The sequence below is a fragment of the Microcaecilia unicolor genome, chromosome 5 (genome assembly GCF_901765095.1).
Source record: "Microcaecilia unicolor chromosome 5, aMicUni1.1, whole genome shotgun sequence".
NCBI lineage: Eukaryota > Metazoa > Chordata > Amphibia > Gymnophiona > Siphonopidae > Microcaecilia > Microcaecilia unicolor.
In genome coordinates, this window is record NC_044035.1 from 97,220,120 (window position 1) to 97,242,009 (window position 21,890).

Consider the following 21,890-nt stretch of genomic DNA (forward strand, 5'->3'; position numbering starts at 1 on the left):
CCACTGGTTATCCTCCTTCCACCAGGTCTCTGAGATGCCTATTATATCTAATTTTTCATTTATTTCAATATATTCTATCTCTCCCATCTTATTTCTTAGGCTCCTGGCATTCACATATAGACATTTCAAACTATGTTTGTTGTTCCTATTTACATCATGTTCAGTACTTGACAGTATTAATTTGCAATTTTTTGGTCTGTTTTTTATTTAAGGACACCTGCAGCCTTATTTTCGAAAGTGGATGGGCGCCCAGATTTTGACCCAAATCAGGAGATAGGCACCCATCTCGCAAAGGCGCCCAAATCGGTATAATCGAAAGCCGATTTTGGGCGTCTTCAACTGCACTCCGTCATGGGAACGAGCAGAGTTTATGGGGGCGTGTTGTGGAGGCATGGTGAAGGCGGGACTGGGTTGTGTTTATCGGCCGAGGAGAGATGGCGCCTTTGGCCGATAATCGAAAAAAACAACGGTGTTTTTAGCGCGAATTTAGGTCATTTTTTTGGACCCTTTTTTTCACGAACAAGTCCCAAAAAATGCCCTAAATGACCAAATGACCACCGGAGGGAATCGTGGATGACCTCCCCTGACTCCCCCAGTGGTCACTAACCCCCTCCCACCAAAAAAAAAACAACTTTAACAACTTTTTTCCCAGCCTGTATGCCACTGTCAAATGCATACCCAGCTCCATCACAGCAGTATGCAGGTCCCTGGAGCAGTTGTTAGTGGGTGCAGTGGACTTCAGGCAAGTGGACCCAGGCCCATCCTCCCCCTACAATATACACTTGTGGTGGTAAATGGGAGCCCTCCAAACCGCCCCCAAACCCACTGTACTCATATGTAGGTGCCCCCCTTCAGCCATAAGGGCTATGGTAATGGTGTAGAGTTGTGGGCAGTGGGTTTTGGGGGGGATTTGAGGGGCTCAGCACCCAAAGGAAGGGAGCTATGGACTTGGGGGGTATTTGACTTTTTTTTTAATTGTTACAAGTGCCCCCTAGGGTGCCCGGTTGGTGTCCTGGCATGTGAGGGGAACCAGTGCACTACAAATCCTGGCCCCTCCCACAACCAAATGCCTTGGATTTGTTTGTTTTTGAGCTGGGCACCTTCGGTTTCCATTATCACAGAAAAATGAAACCGCCCAGCTCAAATCCGCACAAATCTGATGCATTTGCCGGGCACAAACCGTATTATCGAAAAAAAAAAGATGGGCACCCATTTTTTTTGAAAATACGGTCTGTCCCGCCCCTTCACGTACTCGTTCTCGGACATAGACCGCCCATGGAGATGGGCGTTTGTGTTCGATTATGCCCCTCCTGATCTACTATGGTCTCTTTTGCAACCTGACTATCAGGATACCTTATTTCCCTGTTTTGGTGATATCTTTGAAAGATACCTTATCCCGAACCATGCGCTTTTGAGCAACTGTCGGCCTTCCCCCCCCCCCCCCCCCCCCCCATTTCTAGTTTAAAAGCTGCTCTATCACCTTTTTAAATGCCGACACCAGCAGCCTGGTCCCACCCTGGTTAAGGTGGAGCCCATCCTTTCAGAATAGGCTCCCCCTTCCCCAGAATGTTGCCCAGTTCCTAACAAATCTAAAAACCCTACTCCCTGCAGCATCGTCTCATCCACGCATTGAGACTCCGGAGCTCTGCCTGTCTCTTGGTCCCTGCGTGTGGAACCGATAGCATTTCAGAAAATGCTACCCTAGAGGTTCTGGATTTGAGCTTTCTACCTAAGAGTCTAAATTTGGCTTCCAGAACCTCTCTCCCACATTTCCTATGTCATTGGTACCCACAGTACCAAGACAGCTGGCTCCTCCCCAGCACTATCTAAAATCCTATCTAGGTGATGCGTGAGGTCCGCCACCTTCGCACCAGTCAGGCAAGTCACCAAGCGATCCTCACGTCCACCAGCCACCCAGCTATTTATATGCCTAATGATCGAATCACCAACTGCAAACAGCTGTCCTAACACTTCCCTCCTGGGCAGCACATGGAGACATATTCTCAGTGCAAGAGGATAATACATCCCCTGGTGGGCAGGTTCTGGCTACAGGAGTACTTCCTACTTCACCAAGGTGATGCTTTCCTTCTAGGAGACCTCCCTCCTCCAAGGTAGCACAGGGGCTACCAGACTGGAGGTGGGACTTCTCTACAACATCCCTGTAGGTCTCCTCAATGTACCTCTCTGTCTCCCTCATCGTTCTATTCTGAACTTACTGGTCTCCAAAGAACCAATAGCAAGGCATTTAACAGCTCCTTCTCACAGCCTTATTGATATCTGCTCCCTATGAGGCTTGGCCAGTACTTTTTACTTGAGATGTTTTACTTACTGTTGGACTGAATGGTAAGTGACATCATCGCTGAAGATGGCTGCCTAACATTGGGGCTCTGTTGAGAGTCAAGATTCCTCACCTGGTAGCTTGAATTCATCTTCTCCTCCCTATCGGACGTCACCTTGATGCGCAGATTCTGCCAGTGTCGCTAATGTCTGGCAAAATCCTGTAGCATGGATGGCAGGATGCTAGCAAAGCCTGGCGAATTGGCTTGGGTTGCAGGGAGCTTGGGGGGGGGGGAGATTTGTGGGGTGGGTTGGGGGATTTGATGTGGCATTGGGAATTAGTGACTAGTTTAAATGGGGTCCCAATTTTGCAGTTCTTGGCCCATAGTGTTAAATGGCTTAATTCACCCTTCAAATGGAGTCTAATGTTTAAAGAACTCTGGCAGTTGAGGGGTGATGTTTGTTTAGTGCAAGAAACCCATCTCGAACAGGCTTCTAAGAAATTAGTATAGAGTTGGACAGAATGATTATATGTCTGCAGGTGTTTACTTTCTTTTGACATTATACTGTGCACTGCTTATGTTGGCATTAACTCCAGCATGAATCTCTGGACCAAGGTATTCAATGTCGGTCCTCAAAGTCCACAATCCAGTCAGGTTTTCAGGATTTCTCCAATGAATATGCATGGGATCTATTTGCATACAATAGGGTTTATGAATTAGACCTTGATAGATGTTTAGAGCTGTTCTAGAGACTTATTCTTGTGTTCTCCTTTTTAGCCCTCTCACCTGCAAGAAACTGTTCCCAATAGAAAGACAGGGTATCTTTGTCCCAGAAAAACCAAAGAAAGACCATGATCCAAGTATATAATATTATGTTCATTACTGATGATGAGTGTGACTGTTGGGCAGACTGGATGTACTGTTCAGGTTTTTTTTTTATATCTGCCGTCACTTACTATGTTACTATAACATTTCCTTTTCATTGTATGTACAAATCTTCCATTTTATTCACAGATGTCAGGTGAGCCTAGATACCTCTTCTTGACCTCTTGAAGTATGTGGACCCATTTAAGGCAACGACTGTCCACCCTCTTAAAACTGAAAATTGTATATATCCAACAGATAACCTTGCAAACGTTTTGGAAAGCAAGGTTTTAAAGTTTAGGCAGATCAGGGTGGTGCTAGGCCTAGAATTCATAAGTAGGAGTTAATTTATTACAGCAGTCCTCAACCTGGGGCACTGTTATACCGCAGATTACTGACTCATGGTAAATCAAGGTGCAGTAAAAGCTCCCCTTTAATTGCATCATGATAACTTCACCCCTTAGAGTATAAAGCATATGGGGACAGACTTTAAGATTTCAATATGTATACTTTGGAAGAAGGGCAGGAAAGGGGAAGTATGATAGAGACATTTAAATTCCACCCTTGCATAAATGCACAGAAGGTGAGTCTCTTTCAATTAAAAGAAAGCTCTGGAATGAGGGAGAATAGGATGAAGGTGAAAGGGGACAGACTAAGGAGTAACCTAAGGAAATACTTCTTCATAGAAAGGGTGGTGAATATGTAGAAGGGCCTCCTGGTGGAGATGGTGGAGACATGGATTGTAGCTGAATTCAAGAAATCCGAGGACAAATTCATAAGATCTCTGGGGGAGAGGGAATAGATAGTAGATGGTATGGATGGGCAGACTGCATAGAGCATATGGTCTTTAGTTGCCTTAATTTTCTCTGTTTGTAGGTTTCTTTGATACTCGGCATTATTTGCTGTTGATCCTCTGTCGTTAAACTTCAGAAGTATGTTTGAATGTAGTAGCAGCTTGGCTTGGAGCTGATAGACTAATGCTAAATGTTAGTAAATGTGAGGCAATCTGGTTTAGCAGACACTATGATCTACCCATTTTCTTTGATTCAGGCTGCTCCACATTTACTGTGTGGCTTAGTTTGTACCCTGGGCTTCTTATTAGATACTTCCCTTGCTGCAAGGCCTCAAGTAGCCAAGATCTTCATTTGCTGCTCTGTAGCATCAGATTGATTAGGAATTGGTTAACTACTCGGAGTCTTAAAACCTTATTGTACTCCTTGTTATTTCCAAAATTGATTATTGCAATGCTGTGAACAGCGATCTTCCCCTGACAATATTCTCACATCTCTTGATTGTTCAGAGCATGGCCATCAGACATTTTATAGGAACAAAAAGATTTGATCATGTTTTGCCACTTCTTGCCTTTCTATCATCTTAAGTTTAAGATTCTTGTGCATAGATACTCCACACTGATCAACCTGCCTACCTGGCAGACTGTCTCATGATCTACTCCTCTGTTCCAAGCCTCTGCTTCCTGCAAGACTCATTACTTTTTATTCTGCCTCCTACAAAGATATGTTTAGAGATTTTGTGCTATTCTAGTATTGCTTTTTTGGATCCTTCCTTGTGGAATGTGCTTCTAATGTATTTGCCACAAGAGCCATGCTTTGTAAAATATAGGAGAGGGTTGATGATCACTTTATTTTCTCAGCAGGCATTTGTGTATAGCATTTAGATTGGGGAGAAACTGAGACTCTATTGGTTTGACTGTATATCTGTTAGTCTGTTTTATGTTCTATAGTTTTTAATTGTTTTATTACCTTTATTTTACCTTAATGGGTAATGGAATGAAAGGGCAGTCAAGCAAATGTTAACAAACAGATAAATTTGACTGTGTTTTCCTAAAAGTGCTCATCACAATTCACAAAGAAGGTGACCACAGTCGCCTAATTATATAATAAAAAAATCAAATGCACTTATTATCACCATCTGAATAATCTAACTAGACAGCAAACATTTTCATCATACACTTTTGAAAAATGCCTAATAAAGAGAGGCTTCAGCTGTTTTTAAAGGACCAAATATACTTGCATCACAGTCCATGCTTTAATGCATTCTGTATTAGTAGTGCAATCACCAAAAAGGTTTTGTCCCTAATACATTTAGATTTCACTACTTTCAATGATAGAATTGAAAACTCACACCTATTCCCCCCTGGATCTCCCCCAACACCTACAGAGATATACCTGGTGGACAGAGCAATTCCCTGTTGCTCTTCCCTTGGGAGCTCCCTCTAGAAAAATGGCATCCACAGACCTCGAGCTGAAACCTTGTGGTATTAGGGATCAGGTTGCAAAGTAATGAAACAACCTATTTAGAAGTCTGAATTTTAGTTGTTGTAGCTGAAGTCTACCACTAGGGGCATATAGATACAGTTTTTCAGGAAAGAGTCATTGTGGCAGGAGTGACGGGATAGTTTCTGCTCCACACTATTCACCAGGGATACCCCTAGTAGGTGTCGGCAGGATGTGTTTCAGATTGAGCAGGGATCAGGAGTTGGGAATGGGGGGTGGGGGAGTGAGGAGCAAGTCTAGGAGGTGTTTTAATTTGAGCAGGGATCGGGGCGGGAAGGTTTTTGTTTTCCTTTTTTTTTTTTTTAAGGATTGGTAATGGGGGACTAGTTCTTAAACATTTACTGATCCCAGTGAAAGGTAGTGGGCCTGAGATGGAACTCTCTATCTTTGTGTTTCTGCTGCTGGGAATATGCAGTATCCCCAGCTGCAGCAACAGAAAAGAATTTACCACAGGATTCACTGGATTAAAATTATAATTGAATCCTTTTATCTACTTGCAAAACTAAACATTTTAGAGAACACTGTGGAAATTAAGGTAGACATATATAAATGCCACAAGCAGATCTGGTGAAGTGTTTGTGAGGGTGTTGAACAGACATGATGCAATAACAGAAGAATAAATTTCAGTATTTGATTAAAACAGGGAGATGGAGCTTTAAGCAAAGCAAGGTCCATATGCCTCCTTATCTCCAGCACTTTTACTAGTTTTGTTTAGGAGACGCAGAATATGAGCTTGAGCTTGTTTCCATAACAATAGTATTTAAAGATTACTGACCACTGTCATGGAAACAACCTTATTTCAAAACAAAAGTACTTTCTATTTTAAGATATTATCTCTCTTTAAGCTAATGACTACCAGTGAAATCCTAGGGTTTAATATATGCTGAATTGCTTTCAAATTCTTGATTTTGATAATGAGAAGCACATGCTGTAGTTTAACTGTTATATTAATAGCTTACCGTGAATGAGATTGTTGTAGGGCAAAACAACTTTAATCTCGGCATAAATGTGGGTGTGGAATTTCATAATAGGTTGCCTGGAAATCAACATCCACTAACAGATTAATTGCAAAGTCTAACAAAAAAAAGAAATCAAATTCAGAGTTGTGATGGCTGCCAGAGAGCTCAGCAGTTGAGAGAACTTGAATAGCAGCCAAAAAGGCTGGACCTGTTGTGGGCAAACATACTATTTTTGTCAGCACTAAAGAAAATCATGGTCAGTGACAAAACTTGCTTCAAATTTTCTTTTTTGGTTCCCCAACAGGAAGAGATTCAAGATATAAAGCAGAATGATAGCCCTGTCTCAGCTTCTCATGTGGGAGACATATCACAAGATATTAAGCCAAAGCATCTGATACCTGAAATACAGGAAACTGAGGTAAAAGCTTTGTTATTTTACTGATAATCTCTTCAATAGATAAGTGATAGATATGTGATTAGTGTACTGCAGTGAGTACCACAGTTTCATTTTCATTCATGTATCATCTTTATCTTTCCAGGGACAAAGCACTATGAGGGCAATTCTATAAGTCGGAGCCCCCTTTTAGCTGCTCCAATGTTTTGCGGTGAGAGCCTATTCTATGAAGGCATCTGGGTGCCCAAATTCTGTGGTAGAATACTAGCATAGCCTGGCATTGGCACACCTAAAATCTAGGCACCCACTGCTAAACCAGCCATAGAACTGCCATAACTGTGGATGCCTAAATATGGCAAAGGTGTACATAACTTAAGTATTCTGTAAGGGACAGCCCACCCATGCCCTCCCCACTCATGCTCTACTCATGTGAACGCTCCTGTTGCCATTACGCACACCTGTGATAGTGTGAGCAGACGTGAGGCACAATGAAGAGTAGAACAAAACTCTTTATTGGGTTGTGTATCAGTTATATACCCAGGTCTGTTTCTATAACTGGCCTTATAACTGAGGAACAAGCATAATCCTGTTGTAATTCCACTTGTAATACAAAGGGATTAGTAGTTTTGTCCAGGCTACAGCTAGTCAGCATGTATACAGGAATATCGGCTTAAAGTCAGCATTTAACAGACAAGGAAGGGCCTGGCTTCTGTTAAGCCACAATCACAATGTTAAAATGAGAACTTCCTGCCTTAGGCCACTCTCTCTTCTGGTTCCCTTGTCCTTAACTTATGGAGGGATACCCTTAAAGGCTGTCTTTTTTTCTGCTCTGTGTTTTACTTCCTCCTGACTGAAACTACATCCTCCTGGCCTAATGCAGTCTAGAGCTAGAATTCTCTAGTGTGACCCCGTGAAGGAGTGGTACTCAAGAGGAACCAGGTTTATTTCACCACACTCATACCCAGCGCCCGTACAGAATAGTGTTTAGTTGATTTGCTGCCACTTTACATGCGTAAATCTACACTTACTTTCAAAATTGCTGGTATTTTGTACATATATGCAAGTGAGTGGCATGTAAATGCAGGCACTAATTATAGAATTGCCCTTTATGAAGCTAGTATACTAATCGACCAGCATGCATACCCAAGCCCTTATGAGACCATGTACATAAAAACATAATTTCCTAGTACACTCAGAAATGTTTAATATACTCAGCTCAATTTTCAGGGCAAAAAGTGGTGATCTTTAGCATTTATTTGGCATGGTAAAATATTCCTTGCCCGCGAATGTAAAGTTAAATAACATAATTATAATTCCATAAATATTACCATGCTATTTACATATAGAGGGCATTTTCAAATAAATATCTAAGTCCGAATTGGGATGTTGAGTCATTACATCCAAAAAACAAAATCTATTTTAGAGCCATTTTTTGAACAGGAAAAATGCCTGAGACTCCCTTTCAAAAATGACTTCAAGATGGACATTTTTTGCACAGTAAGACATCTACAAGAAGAACCATTTTCCAAAGTGACACGTACAAATTATAAATGACAAAAAAAACCAGGTACAATACAATCTGTATGGCCATTATTATGAGAGAACTGGCCACACAGACATCCCTGCAGATCAGAGGGGCAAGCCTAGTGGTCCAGTGCAGTGGACTTTAAACAATAAACCCAGATACAATTCCCACCATAGCTCCTTTATTTGTATTGTGAGCCCTCCTGGAACAGATTAAAATCTATTGTTCCTAATTATACACCATTACAATAGCCTTACGCCCTGCTGGTGACTCCTATATTTAGATACAGTAGGTAACCTGGTGGTTTTGGAGGGCTCACCATTTCCACTACAAATGTACTAGGTAGAGTGGAATTTGGACCTGTATCTCCTTTTTCACAGTCTACTGTACTGACCACTAGGCTACTCCTGAAAGCTGTTTGCTGCTGCATTGGGTATGCCCATAATAACCTGACTTTCAGCTTCACTACTTACGGGGATGGGAGGGGGACAGCATCGAGGGATTATGGAAGGGTCAAGCCAAAATCCTCCGGTGGTCAACTGGTCCGTCCAGAGCACATTTTGTAACTTATACCTGATTGAGAAATAGGTCTAGATAAAACGTACTTCTTTTGTGCCCTGGATGCTTCTTCCTGTTCCATTATCGACTGAAAGATGTCCTATTTTCAGGCCTGCCCTTGTCCTGCCTAAAACAGGCCTCCAACACTTACCCTTGCTATTTGGGACGACTGTGAAAAACTTCCAAATTCTGGCCTTTTTGAAAATTGTGATTTAAGTGCGCTTTTTTTTTTGGCCATTTAAGGACGTCTTCTTTGAACATGAGCTCCATAGAGTTTACCAGGAACAATATTTACTATGGTACAGAATTTACCATGGTGTCTTATTGCGTGAGATTTAGCTTCTGGTCCAGAACTATATGAACTGATCCTGAATGACAGGCTCAGGTGTTTACGTTATTGGAAAAATGTGTCATGGATCTCATCCAGACTGATCCTGGCCCTTCCTTCTAATTCTCCAGCACAGTGATGAACCTAACTGCTTTTCTCCAAGGAAAGCAGGCTGCTTGTTCTCACACTTGAGTCGATGTCCACGTCAGCCCAGGATCAGAAGTTTTGCTAGCAAAAATCTTCCAGAGTCTTTCTGGCACGCGAGCGGGGCGCAGTGCACATGCACGGACCGGTTGCCCACCCGTCGCGTGAGTAAGGACCTCAGTATTTTTTCCTCTGTGTCTGAGGTGACACGTTTTACCGCTGTGTTCCTCTCGGCCCAGGAAAGAGTCTGTGCGTATTGTTTCCTTTTTCTTCATTTTTTTCTTCTTTTTTGTCGCCTTTATACAAAATTAAAAAAAAAAAGTAGAGTAGTTCCCTTTATTTTCTTAATTTTAGTCACTAGGTTTAAGTTTCTTTTCTTTTTCCTGCAGCCATCTTTTAGGTCACGCAGCCGGGTTTTATTTCCCTATTTGTGCCTTTTTAATTGGCACAATCGCGTCCTTTAATTTTGCAGATGCCGTTTTTCCGTCCATGTCATCGAAGACACCCAGAGGCTTTAAGCGTTGTACTCGGTGCAACCGGACCATCTCAGGCACCGACCGCGTGGTGTCTCCAGTGCTTTGGGCCCGATCATCTACCAGCTGCTTGTAAGCTGTGTCATTTGATGAAAAAATGGACCCAAGTGTCTCGGGAGGCTCAACGAGAAAAACTTTTTGTGGATCGGTCCAGTCCTTCGATGTCGGCATCGGTACCGAGATCGTCGACGTCGAGGGAAGCATCGACTTCGAGAGCACAGGTAATGGTTGCCGAACGACCACATCGCGCTGGGAGCAGCGAGGCATCGAGTGGGTCTCCACCTGTCTCGAGGCCTACTGCTATGCAGGCCCCCCGGGACCGCCCTTCGTTGGACCCGGCCCCGAGGAGGCGTGAGGATTCCACGTCCTCTTCGGTACCGAGGAGTCTCGATGATGGGCGTAGAGCAAAGGCTAATAAAGCACCTTCATCGATCTCCTATGCGCTGTACCGAGAGCTCTGGGGAGCCGAGGGTATTTGGCACCCAGAAGCGTCGGCGCCGAGAGACCGCTCACCCTCTATACAGGAGGTGCCGATGTGTCGTCTTCTGGCAGCCTGGTACCGGGCTCTAAGCTCCACAGATTTTGCCACCGGCCCCTGCACCGGCCCCACAGCCTTTTCCGATGACTGGTCTCGACGAGCACATCTTCCAGAACTTCTGGAGGGATTGCTGCACCCAGTCTACTTCAGTGCCAGGGGTGCTTGCACCGTCTGTTGAAGTAGCATCTGGTCCTTTGCCTGTGGTGAGATCCCCGACCTCGGTGCCGTCTACGGCATCGGCGTCGGCTGCCACCCGGGTCGACTCTTCTTCGACGTCGGCAGAGGAAGCTTCACCGCAGTCCAGGCAGGGGTCGACTTCTCAACATCGCCCTCGAGGTCATCGTACCTTGACGTCAAGACAGGCTCAGGTTTGGGCTGCTCTTAGAGAGCTTTTGTCCGATACCGAGGAAGAGGAAGATCCCAGATACTTTTCTGAAGAAGAGTCCTATGGGGTCCCCTCTGATCCTACTCCGGCTCATTGAGAGAAGGATGTCTCAGCCTGAGAGTCTTTCTTTTTTCTCCTTTGTTCGGGAAATGTCTAAGGATATTCCCTTCCCTATGGAGGTTTGTGGATGAGCCCAGAGCTGAGATGCTCGAGGTCTTGGATTATCCTTCTCCGCCTAAAGAGGTTGCAATGGCTCCGTTGCATAATATACTCAGGGAAGTTCTTATGCGAAACTGTCGTTCCCTCTCTCTAATCAATGGTCCCCAAAAAAACCTAAGTCCCCATACAGAGTCCACGGAGAGCAGTTAATGGTGAAGTCTCAGCTACCTCACAATTCCATGGTGGTGGATTCTGCTCTCAAGAGCCTAGAGTACTAGAGATTATGCCTCTTTCGCCCCCAGGCAGAGAGTCTAGGACCTTGGATTCTTTTGGGAGGAAGACGTAATCAGGCCGCTATGCTCGGCAGGCCAAGATTCAGACATACAGCTCTACATGAGCATCCACTTGCGGAACTCGGTGAGGCAGCTGTGTAGTTTGGTCGAAGTGCTTCCTCTGGAGCAGGCCGAACCTTTTCATCAGGTAGTCAGGCAGCAGAAGGCGTGTCGAAAATTCCTGGCCAAGGGGTACTTAGAACAATTTTGATGTGACATCCAGAATAGCTGCTCAAGGTATAGTGATGTGCAGACTCTCATGGCTGCATGTCTCTGACCTGGATCATAGATCCAGCAGTGAATGGCGGATGTTCTTTGTTGGGGGGATAACCTTTTTGGTGAAAAAGTAGAGGATGTGGTCGAATCAGAAATCAAAAGCACAATGATGCTGTGAATTCTCTCGTCCCGCCGGGCGTCTTCTGCTACCACCTCCTCATCTAGGAGGTTTTTTGGAGGAAGAGGAGTGCTCCCTAGTCCTATAATAGGCATAGGTACACTCCTGCTTCTCGGCAGCGGACCCAGGCTCAGTCCCAGCACACTCGTTCTTGTCAACAGCGTGTGCCTAAGGCCCCTGGGCTTCTCCAGCAAAGCAAGGGACGGGCTTTTGACTGGCTTCAGTGCAGCATAGCCACAGTGAAAGTGTCTGTTCCGGACGACTTACCGGTTGAGGGGAGGTTAATATTTTTTCACCAAAGGTGGCCTCTCTTAACCTCCGACCGGTGGGTTCTTCAAATAGTCCGGTTAGGATACACTCTCAGTCTGGAATCCAACCCTCCAAATTGTCCACCGGGAGTTCATTCCTTACAGCTCCCAGCACAAGCAGGTACTTCCAGAGGAACTCTCCGCCCTTCTAAAGGCCATGCAGTCAAAACCCGTTCCACCAGGGGAAGAAGGGCTGGGATTCTATTCCAGGTACTTCCTTGCAAAAGAAAAACAGTGGGGTGCATCCCATCCTAGACCTAAGGGCCCTGAACAACTTCTAGTCCGAGAAAAGTTCAGGATGGTTTCCCTCGGCACCCTTCTTCCCATGATTTAGGAAAATGATTGGCTATGCTCTCTGGACTTAAAGGATGCCTATACCAACATCTCGATACTCCCAGCTCACAGGAAGTATCTTCAATTTCGGTTTGGAATTCGGCACTTTCAGTACTGTGTACTGCCCTTTGGCCTCGCGTCTGCGCCCAGGGTTTCACAAGTGCCTGGCTGTTGTCGCAGCATTGCTACGCAGACTGGGAGTGCATGTGTTCCCTTTTCTTGACAATTGGCTGGTGAAGAGCACCTCGGAGGCAGGCACTCTACAGTCCATACCGATGATTATTCGAGTGCTAGAGCTACTGGGGTTCGTGATCAATTATCCCAAGTCCCATCTCGTCCCGGTTCAAAAATTGGAGTTCATTGGAGCTCTGTTGGACACCCGAACGTCTCGAGGTTGGATAGAGGTTGGAGAGACAGATGCTGGATGACATGGGGAGAAAATGAGAGAGATGGGCAATATTGCAGGGGGGAGAGAAGGCAATGCTGGATGGAGAAGAGCGAGACATGGGCAACGCTGAATGGTGCAGGGGAAGAGAGACAGGAGAAATGCTGCAGGCCAGGGATACAGACACAGTGGCAATGCTGGATAATGGGGTGGGTAGAGAGAGACAGGAGATGCACGATGGCAGGGAGAGAGAGAAAAAAGAATAAACAAGAGACGAGATGCTAGATGGAAGGGGGGAGAGAAACACAACCAGAGGAGCTGCTGGATTGTGGAGGAAGAGAGGAAGATATAGAGAAGAGCTGGGTGGATGACAGGTGATAGAGAGAGATGAGCTGCTGAATGGCAGGTGGTAGAGAGAGAGAGAGAAGTGGGGGGTGCATGGAGAGAGTTAATGAAAGACTAGGGAATAAGAGGAAGGTGAATGGGAGGGTCAGGGTGAGGGAAAAAGATGAAAGCTGAAGGTAGATGCAGTAGTAAGAGCAGGGGCATAGCCACGGGTGGGCCTGGGCCCACCCACTTTGAGCTCAGGACCACCCAGCAACGGTGCAGAGAGACGCCAAAGAATTGGGAAGAGACGCCAAAGAATTGCGAAGATCCGCTGCAGGCCTTCTTTCCCCTCCCTCCCCTTCAGGCAGCGCCGTCCTAACTCTACAGCTGAGCAAAGCTTGCACGCTCCGGGTCTGTCTCTGTCCTGCCGCTATGCTGCTGCTGCTGCCCTCCAGCTCCGTTGTCATCTTTGTTCTGCAGCTTATCTCTACGGATCCAGATCCGCGCGCTGCCAGGGCTGTCTGTATGCTGCCTGCGACTGCTTCCTCTGCGCTGGCCCCGCCTCCTCAGAAGAGTATCTGAGAAGGTGAGGCCGGCCGGAAGGAAGCATTCGCAGCAGCATACAGACAGCCCTGGCAGCACGCGGATCCGGATCCGCTGCAGATAAGCAGCAGAAAGAGCAGACAAAGATGACAACGTGCCGGAGGGCAGCGGCAGGACGGAGACAGACCTGGTGCCGTGTAGCTTTGCTCAGCTGTAGAGTTAGACGGCGCTGCCCGAAGGGGAGGGAGGGGAAAGAAGGCCTGGAGCCAGCATGCCAGGCTGTGGCTGGGGAAAGGGAGGGAAAAAACCTGCATGTGTGTGTGTGGTGGGGGGGGGGGTGGTCGGTGACAGACAGGAGCACTGTTGGGATGAGGGAGTGAGACAGGGTACAGCTAGGTGGGGGGAGGGACGGAGAGATGCTGCAAGGGGAAAGAGAGGGAGAATTGTTTGGATATGGTGGGATGGGGAGAGGGAGGGAAAGGGCATGAGAGAAAAAAAACGTGTTGGACATGGAAGTGGAAGGGAGAGATGAGAGGGGAAATGTTGAACATGGCAGTGAGGGAAAGGAAGGATGGAGAGATGGTGGTGGTGGTAGTGGGGGGGGGGGGGGGGGGGGGGGGGGGGGGGGAAGTAGAGGGATGTCAAACCAGGGGCTCAAGGCAGGGAGAGGGAGAAAAGTTGGACATGAAGGTGGCGAAGAAGAGAGGAAAGGAGAGATGCACAAGGGGGGGGGGGGGAGAAAGAGGGAAGATAGATCCAGGGAGAGAAGATAGAAAATGGATGGTAGGGAAGAGAAGGGGAAAATTGGACAATGGGGGAGGGGAGAGAGATGGGACAGGAAGATGCTGGTGGTGGGAGGTAAAAGGGATAGGGAAATATCAGGCTACGAGGGTGAGGAGGGTAGAAAGAGGGAACAGATGCTGGGCTAGAAGGATGGAGGGAGGGAGACACTGGGAATGGTGGAAAGCATGGGGGAGAGGCCCAGGGAGTGGAGATGGCAAGGAAAAAATGAGAGAATAGTGATCACAGGGGGTAGAAATATGGTAATGGCGTGTAGATCGAAGATGGAAGGGAATGGAAGGCTGAGAAGGAGAGAGATGGGGAATGGGAGAGCTAGTGGGTGAAAGGAGATGGAAATGTGATAGATATCTGAAAAGTAAAAAGAAGGAAAAGATTTAGTAAGAGGATGACATTTGAGTGTACAGAGGCAGAAAAGGAAAAAAAAAAAGAAAGGAAAGAGCTAAAATGGAAGGATCAATATTTCAGAGGTAGGTGTAGTGAGGAAATGAAACGACAGGAGAAAAAAGACAAATGGACAACTGCTTGAAGAATTAGCAGAAGACAGACAGGAAAGTGGGAAAGAGAAATTGGAACCAACATGATGGAAAAATAAAATGTTCAGACAATAAAGGTAGGAAAATCATTTTACTTTGAATATTTAAATGGAATACGTTAACTTTGGGAAATGTGCATAGCGGATGTCTTTTTATTGTGTTAAGTAGAAAGGAATGCGCTTTTGTTTTGTTTGGGTTTTTTTTTCTCCAGTGTTGCAGTACATGCTGAGGTTCCCAGTTCAATTTTGTCAATATATTTTTATTTCTAATTTGTGATCCCTTGTTCTGTAATTTGTGAGGGTCTGTCAGTGTGACTTTAATGGCAGATGAGGAGATTGGAGAGTAGAGGGAATTGGGGGAGGGGCTTTATTTTCTGCCCTGGTCACCTGCATGGCTAACGGCAGCCCTGACCCTTGCTCTAGCTAGTGGGGATTCCCAAGCCCTACTAGCTGGGGTCTCTTCTGAAGCTGGCCAGAGATGCCTTCTACTGAGCTTGGCAGATGGGGGCAGCATCCTGGAGCCACTGACAACTAAGCATGTATGGGGTGCTGGCATCAGTGGCTCGAGGAGTTGCTGCTGCCTACTGGGCTTGGTGGAGAGGAGTTCTGGCCATCTTTACTGGAGGCCTTCAGCTGACAGAGATTGGGGATCCTTATCTGCTAAAGTATTTATATTTTGAATTGGGAAGTGCTGGGGGAGAGAGAGAATTTTGTGCCCACCCACTTTGTGCTCAGGCCCACCCAAAATTGGCTGTCTGGCTACACCACTGAGTAAGAGAGAAATACTGGATAATATGAATGAGTGAAATCTAAATGGAAGAAATCTGAAAGGAACAGATTAATGTTGGAGCTGGATGTAGTAAAGGAGGTGAAGACAGATGGAGAGAAAAAATGACAAATGGACAGGAGACCTTTGAAAAGAGAATGAAAAGAAGATAGCAGTAACCAGAGACTGGGTCAAAACAATTAGAAAAATTAAGTGGCCAGACAAAGGTAGAAAATTTTTTTTTTTTTTTTTTTTTATTTTGATTGAAGTAATGTGGTAGCTGTGTTAGCCTACTTTTTAAGATTAATAAAAAAAGAAAAAATTGAAAAATAAAATGATACCTTTTTATTGTACTAAATACATTTCTTGACTAGTTTTCTAGCTTTGAGAGGAAAGGGGCTCATTTTCAAAAGAGAAAAACGTCCAAAAAGTGTCATAAAGCACCATTTGGATAGATTTCTTCTCAAAACATCCAAATCTGTATTTTTGAAACCTCTTTTGCAGACATCTATCTATGCATTTTGTCTGCAGTGTATTCAAATCACAAGGGGGAGTGTTGGGGCATTTCAAAGGTGGAATTAGGGCAGATTTAGGGTATGCCTAACAGAAGTTTTAAAGCCATAATGGAACAAAATGAAAATGTCTAGGGCAAAATCTTCAACGTTTTGGTCTAGACCTGTTTTCAGAACAAAAAGTGCCTTAAATGACCAGATGACAACTGGTGGGAATCAGGGATGACCCCCCCCCCCCCACTCCCCCTGTGTCACTGACCCCCTCCCACCTAACCCTTCCCCCCCCAAAAAAACAATGTGAATAAAAATAGTACTCACCAGCCTCCTTGACAGCCTCAGATGTTATAGCCAGGTCTATTAGAGAAGCATGCAGGTCCCCCAGAGTACTATAGAGAACATAAGAATAGCCATACTGGGTCAGACCAGTGATCCATCTTGCCCAGTATCCTCCTTCCAGCAGTGGCCAATCCAGGTCACAAGTACCTGGCAGAAACACCAATTAGTAGCACCATTCCATGCTACCAATCCCTGGGCAAGCAGTGGCTTCCCCCATGTCCATCGCAGTAACAGACTGTGGACTTTTTCTCCAGGAATTTGTCCAAAACGTTTTTTAAACCCAGATGTGCTAGCTGCTGTTACCACATCCTCTGGCAATGAGTTCAGAGCTTAACTGTCCTATTTGTTTTAAAAGTATTTCCATGCAATTCCATTGAGTATCCCCTGGTCTTTGTACTTTTGAATGAGTGAAAAATCGATTCTCCTCCACCTGCTCCACACAGCTCAGGATTTCATAGACCTCAATCATATTCCCCCTCAGCTGTGTCTTTTCTAAACTGATGAGCCCTAATCTCTTTAGTCTTTCCTCATATGGGAGCAGTTCCTATCATTTTGGTTGCTCTTCTTTGAACGTTTCTAATTCTTCTATATCTTTTTTTGAGATTCTGCAACATGAATTGAATGCAGTACTCGGGGAGAGTTCGCACCATGGAGTGATACAGAGGACTTATAATAGTTTTGGTCTTATTTTGCGTACCTCGCCTATTAATTCCTAGCATCCCTGTTGCTTTTTCGTCTGCCGCCGCACACTGGGCAGAAGATTTCAGCATATTGTCTACAATGACACTTTGGTCTTTTTCTTGAATGCTGACTCCTAAAGTGGACCCTAGCATCAGTTCACTATAAAAACATAAGAGTAGCCATACTGGGTCAGACTAATGGTCCATCTAGCCCAGTATTCTGTTTCCAGCAGTGGCCAAGCCAGGTCACAAGTACCTGACAGAAACCCAAGTTGTGGCAATACTCCATGCTACCCAATCTCAGGGCAAGGCAGTTGCTTTCCCTATGTCTGTCTCAATAGCAGACTATGGACTTTTCCTCCAGGAACTTGTTCTATAATTCGGATTATTCTTCCAAATGTGCATCACTTTGCATTTGTCTACATTAAATTTCATATGCCATTTAGAAGCCCAGTCTTTCAGTTTCCTAAGGTCTTCCTTCAATTTTTCACAATCCGCATGCATTTTGACAATTTTGAATAGTTTCATGTCACGTACAAATTTAATCACCACACTAGTTGTCCCCAGTTTCCAGATCATTTTTAAATATGTTAAATAGCATTGGTCCCAGTGCAGATCCCTGAAACACTCCACTATTCACCCTCCTCAATTTGAGAAAAATGGCAATTTAACCCTACCCTCTTCTTACTATCCAATAACCAATTGTTAATCCACAGAAAACATTGCCTCCTAGCCCATGACTCCTTAATTTTCTCATGAGTCTCTCTTGAGGTACTTTGTCAAAAGCTTTCTGAAAATCTAGATACACTACATCAACTGGCTCATCTTTATCCAAATGTTTATTCATACCTTCAAAGAAATGAAGCAAATTGGTGAGACAAGACCTCCCTTGGCTGAATCCATACTGACTCTGTCCCATTAAACCATGTTTCTCTATGTGTTCTGTAATTTTAGTCTTTATAATAGTTTCCACTATTTTGCCCGTCATTGAAGTCAAGCTTACCAGTCGGTAATTTCTAGCATCACCCCTGGAACCCTTTTTAAAAATTGGCATCACATTGGCTACCCTCCAGTCTTCAGGTACTACAGATGATTTTAACGACAGCAGATCAGAAATTTCATATTAGTTCTTTCAATACCCTGGGATGTATACCATCTGGTCCAGGTGATTTATCACTCTTTAACTTGTCAATTTGGCTCAGTACATCTGCCAAGTTCACCAAGATTTTTCTCAGTTCCTCTGCATCGTCACCCCTGAAAACCGTTTCCGGTATAGGTAGATCTCTTACATCTTCTTCCGTAAAGACCGAAGTAAAGAATTCATTCAATCGCTCTGCTTTGGCCTTGTCCTTCCTGAGTGCTCCTTTTGCTCATTCCTGATCTAATGGTCCCACAGATTCCCTCACAGACTTCCTGCTTGTGATATACCTGAAAAAAGTGTTAGTATGAGTTTTCGTCTTAGCAGCAAGGTTTTCTTCATTTTCTCTTTTAGCCTTCTTTATTAATGCTTTGCATCTGGCTTGACTGTGCTTATGTTGCTTCTTATTTTCTTCATTCGAATCCTTTTTCCAATTTTTGAAGGATTTTTTTTGGCTCAGCCTCTTTCACCTCACCTTTTTACCTTACTGGCTGCTGTTTGCTCTTTTTTCCACCTTTGTTAATACGTGGATTACATCTAGTCTGGGCTTCCATGATAGTATTTTTAAACAATCTCCACACCTTATTTAAATTCCTAACCTTTGTGGCTGACTCTTCCAGCTTCTTTTTAACCATTTTCCTCATTTTGTCATAGTCACTCTTTCGAAAATTAATAAAATGTCTACAGTAGATTTCCTTAGTGACTTCACTCCAGATATCAGTTTGAATTTGATCATGGTATGATCACTGTTTCCAGCAGAGACAACACCATTACCTCTCATACTATGCCCCGCATTCCAATAAGGATTAGATCTAAAATAGCTCCCCCTCTCATTACTTCCTGGACCAGTTGCTCCAAGAAGCAGTCATTTATTACATCTAGAAATTTTACGTCCATAGCAGACCCTGATATAACATTTATCCAGTCAATATTAGGATGATTGAAATCAACCATTATTATAATGTTGCCCAAATACAGAAGACCCATTCCAAACAATCCAAATGGGCTAAGTCAATGCCAGATCCGCTGTAAATAAAATAGCAATACTAACAGACTGGATCATGTCAGAAAACCTCGACCTACTCTTCCTCACTGAAACTTGGATCCATGACCAAAAGGACCCTATAATTCTAGACCTGTGCCCTCCAGGATACGAAATCACACATTGGACCAGAAAAGAGAGGCGGAGGCATAGCACTAATCTATCGGTCCCACTTTACCACTGAAACCACTGCCGAGTCCATAACACCCTCAACTTGAAATTGCCTCAATCAGAATCCACACAAAATCCTACGCGATCATGTGAATTGTGTCTTGTTTTACAGACCTCCAGGTAATTGGAACGAAGGCCAGACCAACCTCATGGACTGCATTTCAAACACGTGTAACCAACTCCAATACACTAGTATTAGGAGACATCAACCTTCACTTAGAAGACCCGAACTCTATCAACGCACAAGAATGTAAGGAATTTTTCCGTTTATGCGATCTCAAATTGCCACAAATGCAAGCAACCCACGTCAAAGGACACACACTTGGTCTCATCTCACACAAGCACTCAACAGACCAGAACCTAACAATAAGAAATACGAAATGGACAGAGACACCCTGGACCGACCACTACAAACTAAACTTATCCCTACATTGGCGGAAGAAGGGTATACAACGAATACTAGAACACACAAGGGGTCAAGTAGACACAAAAGCATTCTGGCAACTAATATACAATAACGAATGGGCAACACAAACAGACTCCATATACTACCTCATAGAATGGGACAAAAGATGCAAAAGCATACTAGATGAAATTGCGCCCTTACGAACAAGAATCTCACGCAAGCATAACTCGACACCATGGTTCAACTATGAACTGAAAAAGTTAAAAACACAAACCAGGAAACTCGAACGAGCATGGAATAAAACAAAAGATGAACATACACTCAACACATGGAAACAAATACAAAGAAAATACAAAATAAGAGAGGCCAAAAGATCATACTATAAAACCAAAATAGGGACAGATTACAAAGACATGAAGAAATTATACCAACTCGTAAACAAACTCCTAGACACCAACTTGGTCACTACCACGAATACAGACATCCCATCTGCAGATAAACTTGCGAAGTACTTCAATGAAAAAATTGTAAACCTACGCAACACGCTACCTCAGAACAACACCGACATTGAAAACTTCCTTAATGAATTGGACCCAACCATTGGAGAATACCCGGCAGATCGGACCTGGTTAAACTTCGCCCTCCTTACTGTCGAAACAGTTACCCAAGCGATTAGTAGGTTTTCCAACACTCACTGTAAACTAGATACCTGGCCCAGCTACCTAATGAAATCCGCCCCGACCGCTTCATAGCAGACCTCACATCCCACCTAAATTACATGCTTCAGCAAGGCCTCTTCCCTAAGGAAAATGGCAATATCCTACTCACCCCAATACCAAAAGATACCAAGAAAAAAAAAACGAAATCACTAACTACTGTCCAATAGCATCTATCCTGTTGGTGGCCAAACTGATGGAAAGCATGGTAACCAAACAACTTACAGATTACATAAACAAAATTCTCAATATTACACGAATCACAATCAGGCTTTCACCCCCTCCACAGCATGGAAACAGTATTACTCACTCTTCTAGCCAAATTCAAGCAGGAAATAGCAACAGGTAAAAACATCCTTCTCCTCCAATTCGACATGTCTAGTTCATTCGACATGGTGAACCATAATATATTAATAAGATCACTAGATAAGTTCGGGATTGGTGGAAATATACTTAACTGGATCAAGGGCTTCCTAACCACAAGAACATATCAAGTAAAATCAAACTCAAACATATCATCAGCGCTATCACCGATCCTATTCAACTTAATGATGACCCCACTTGCCAAGTCCTTATCCAACCATGGCCTTAACCCTTTCATTATAGCAGAAGACGATGTCACAATATACATTCCTTGCAAAACCAAACTGTCAGAAATCACCAACAAAATCAAGCTCTGCCTGAACATCATGGATTCATGGGCAAATGCATTTCAACTAAAACTCAATAAAGAAAAAGCTCATTGTCTCATCCTCTCAGACAGCTTGAAAATCCTTGGCGTTACAATGGACCGTAACTTAACACTAGAGAGCCAAGTGGCATCCACAACAAAGAAAATGTTCCACTCAATGTGGAAACTCAAACGTGTGAAGCAATTCTTCCCGAGGGAAACATTTCGCAACCTGATACAATCAATGGTACTAAGCCACTTAGACTACTGCAATGGAATTTATGCGGGATGTAAAGAACAAACCTTAAAGAAACTTCAGACCGCTCAAAACACGGCAGCTAGGCTTATATTTGGTAAAACGCGATTTGAAAGCGCAAAACCCCTCCGTGAAAAACTACACTGGCTCCCAATCAAAGAACGCATCACCTTCAAAATCTGCACCCTGGTTCACAAGATCATCTACGGAGAAGCCCCAAGTTACATGACAGACTTGGTCGACTTAACCAATTAGAAATACATCCGAATCAACACAATGTTA

At 44.3% G+C, this 21,890-nt stretch overlaps 1 protein-coding gene across 4 annotated transcripts in view; it reads left to right on the forward strand.

Moving 5' to 3' along the window:
* Nucleotides 1-21,890, forward strand: part of CABCOCO1 (ciliary associated calcium binding coiled-coil 1) — a 165,753-nt gene that overhangs the window by 110,360 nt on the left and 33,503 nt on the right. For all 4 annotated transcript variants that reach the window (XM_030204840.1, XM_030204837.1, XM_030204838.1 and 1 more), the window contains one exon: nucleotides 6,701-6,814. In XM_030204840.1, the coding sequence (XP_030060700.1) occupies nucleotides 6,701-6,814 (114 nt within the window). The remainder of the gene's footprint in view (nucleotides 1-6,700; nucleotides 6,815-21,890) is intronic.